This window comes from Stegodyphus dumicola, chromosome 6 (assembly GCF_044657685.1).
Source record: "Stegodyphus dumicola isolate Sdum_Otavi_A_Nest chromosome 6, ASM4465768v1".
Lineage (NCBI taxonomy): Eukaryota > Metazoa > Arthropoda > Arachnida > Araneae > Eresidae > Stegodyphus > Stegodyphus dumicola.
In genome coordinates, this window is record NC_140773.1 from 190379312 (window position 1) to 190382559 (window position 3248).

General features: G+C 32.4%; 1 protein-coding gene across 1 annotated transcript; it reads left to right on the forward strand.

Annotated features, from left to right (window-relative positions):
• The first annotated feature begins 1077 nt into the window (after window positions 1-1077).
• Window positions 1078-2838, forward strand: LOC118197230 (degenerin-like protein asic-2). Its single transcript, XM_035368739.2, has one exon. It carries the CDS (start codon window positions 1078-1080, stop codon window positions 2836-2838), a length of 1761 nt encoding a protein of 586 aa, XP_035224630.2.
• The last annotated feature ends 410 nt before the right edge of the window (window positions 2839-3248 follow it).

Here is a 3248-nt window from a genome sequence, read left to right on the forward strand (position 1 = left end):
TTTCTCTATCAATTTACTTCGGTCAGAAAGTTTAATACAATGCTAGTTGTTTATGATATATTTTGTATAGAGTGCAATGATTGATTATATTATACATAAGATAAAAGGTGTTAACACCTACAAATGTTTTCAATTACACTCACTACTTCAATTTGAAATTCATGTCATTCGCGTCAGATACTCAATAAACTATAATAATATAAAATAGTAAATGTAGTATGAACAAGTTAATTTCCTTTGCTTATATTTTTTATTGATCCTAAAACATGAAACTGTCATTTATCAAGTCTGAAACTTTTAACTAAAACAAGCTTTATTTGTGACAAAAGCGTAATTTTGCTGAGAATCTTTTCACTTGAATTAAAACGCTATCCAGAGCAAAACTTAGATTAATATTTATTTACCTAGCAGACATTTAATTATGTGTCGACTGTGCTTAATTTTTATCACGTCATCCCTTCTATAGTGGAAAGTTACAGTGCTTTTTTGACTAGGAGATTTTCTTAAGCTTGAAAGAAAGAGATTATGTACGTCACGTGAGTTATTGCATGAAGAAAAAAATCCGTTTCAGTTTTCATGTCCTGTTTATTTAATCATATACTTTATTTATCCAGTAACGCCAGACTTGAATTACAAAATGTCGCTCTGTCTTGAATTTACAGTGGATTTGTTTATAATGCAGAATGCGAACAAGACCATCGAAAATCCGAACTTTATTTTAAATTCCTAAATATATTTATCGACTTATATGATTTCTATATAAGTTTAGTATATTTCAAAGAGATAGTTTTGAATGATTTATATCAATCTCTCCAATTGAAACCAGAAAATGGGGTCTATTATTGAGGCAATATATTCAAAGGAAATTTAAGCTGTAAATCAGAATTCAAGAACATACCCTGAACAAACAGAGCTTTCAAGAAGAAGATTTCTCACTTAATGTTTTTGAAGTATATTGTAAGATTGCATAGAATAAAATGAAACTGAAAGCCAAAACGATTTTCTTACGGAATATACAAAAACGAATCACAGAGGATGCTAATGAACAAGGATCCATTTTCAGATAACTGAAGTATCATGAATAGACCAGCTGAGTACTCAAATGATTCTACACTCGTCAAAGAACAAAACAGACGGAAAAATATGAATTCAAATGTGCAAGCAAATAGAAATTATAATAAAATTAATCAAGAAGATAAATTCATTTCTAAAGATGAAGGGAGGATATTCATTCTGGGAAATACTCCTCCCATCAGAATGAAAAGTTATAGATTGGATGAAGTTCAGGGCATATCTTCTCTAAGAAGGTATGTTAGATCTTCAAGAAAAGAGAAAAATTTAAGCGTTTATTATAATAGGAATACAGGACGCAATTCGGAAACATTTTATTCTCGAAACGATGCTTGGAACTTGACTGATTATGATCGTTATTCCAATGAAGAGAGTTTAACGCTTAAAGGAGTTACAACAATATTACTGAAGAAATCATCAGTTTATGCTTTGAATCAGATTGGAAATTCCAAGACATGGACTCGTAAATTATTTTGGAGTTTTATTATGATGGTAGGCCTTTTTGGCTGTGGTTCACAAATATTTCGCTACTTGAATGCCTTTTTCAAATATCCAGTCGTGGTAAATATTGACTCGCTTAGTGAATTTAGCCAAGTATTCCCTGGTGTCACTCTATGCAATTTTAATACTGTGAGGAAATCGTATATTCCTTGCTTGATCAAACAACTTAATTACGAAGATTGCAACGTAACAACATTTACTAACGAATCTTATGACGAAATTACATACAATTTTAGTCAACCAAGCTGTTTCGGAGAAGACAGTAAGCAGTTGAATCCAGAGGATTTAGAATCAGCAGCATTTTATGCTTTGTACTCAAGATTGAATGAAGCTACTCGCCAGCATTACGGTCATCAAGCAGAAACATTTATACGATCCTGTTCTTTTATGACAGAAACTTGTTCTTATAAAGATTTCAGTTTATATCTGCATCCATTTTATGGAAATTGCTTCACATTTAACAGTGCTAATCAAACCAAGCCTTCTCTGAATACGTCTTTTATAGGACCCAACGGAGCATTAGATTTAGAAATGGATTTAGAAACCGAGGAATACTTTAGAATAACGAAAGCCGAAGGGGCCCGAATTTTTATTCATGATCCTTATCATGGACCAAATCCTGAGAAAGATGGTCTATACATCAGTCCAGGATTTCAAACAGCTATAGGTGTATCACTGGTTTCATTTCATAGGTTACGCCATCCTTACAAAGATCAGTGTGCTTCTTATCAGCCAGGTGATAATCAGCAGAAGTGCTTGATAAATTGCGTTAACAAAATTGTATATTCATTTTGTTCTTGTGAACTACCATCTCAAAGTTATGTTGATGGCAACAGAGTATGCGATTTAACAAATGGCACAGAAATATGTTGCATGTTTCAGAGTCTTGCCACATCTGAAATAAAATGCCACTGCCCGTTAGAATGCGAAGAATCCACCTATGAAACAAAAATATCAAGCGCTGTATGGCCATCTACAGCTTATACTGCTGCACTACTGAGAAAAGAAATAAGGAAATCAAGTAGTGCACATTGGAAATCAATAACAGTAGAAAATCTCCGAAAATCAAGACTCAAATTAAGTATTTATTACGATACGCTGCAGCATTTAATTTATCGACAGAGGCCAATGTTCGATGATTCTGAAGTTCTGAGCCAGATAGGAGGCCAGATGGGACTGTGGCTCGGTCTATCATTAGTTGCTATTTTTGAGTGTGTGGAAAATTTAGTTTTAATATGGCGATTTCACAATAAGAGAAGAATTTGATTTAAGAACTTTTAGAATATCAGTAAACACTTTAGGACTAAATAACTTTAGTAGTTAGGTTAAATTAGTAGCATTTTTATGTTGAAGCATCATAATTTAATATCAGTTCGAAACTGCACATTATTTACATGTTACGCCTTTTTGAATTCAGATCCCTGGGGGAAAAACATCTATTATTTTAAGCTATCCCTCCCTCTTTAGTCCCGAATTTCGTTGCGAAAGGTAAGAAAGAATTCAGTTAAAGTTAATATTATTATTAAGTAAATGGTGTTACTTACCTGAAGATTTTCTTTTTAACTATTGTCATTAGCCATTTTTAGAACTGGTTTATTCTACAACTGAAGATCAGTGATCAACAGTAATTTAGTTCGAATCGAATATGCAATAAACTAATTACATTGTAATTAACA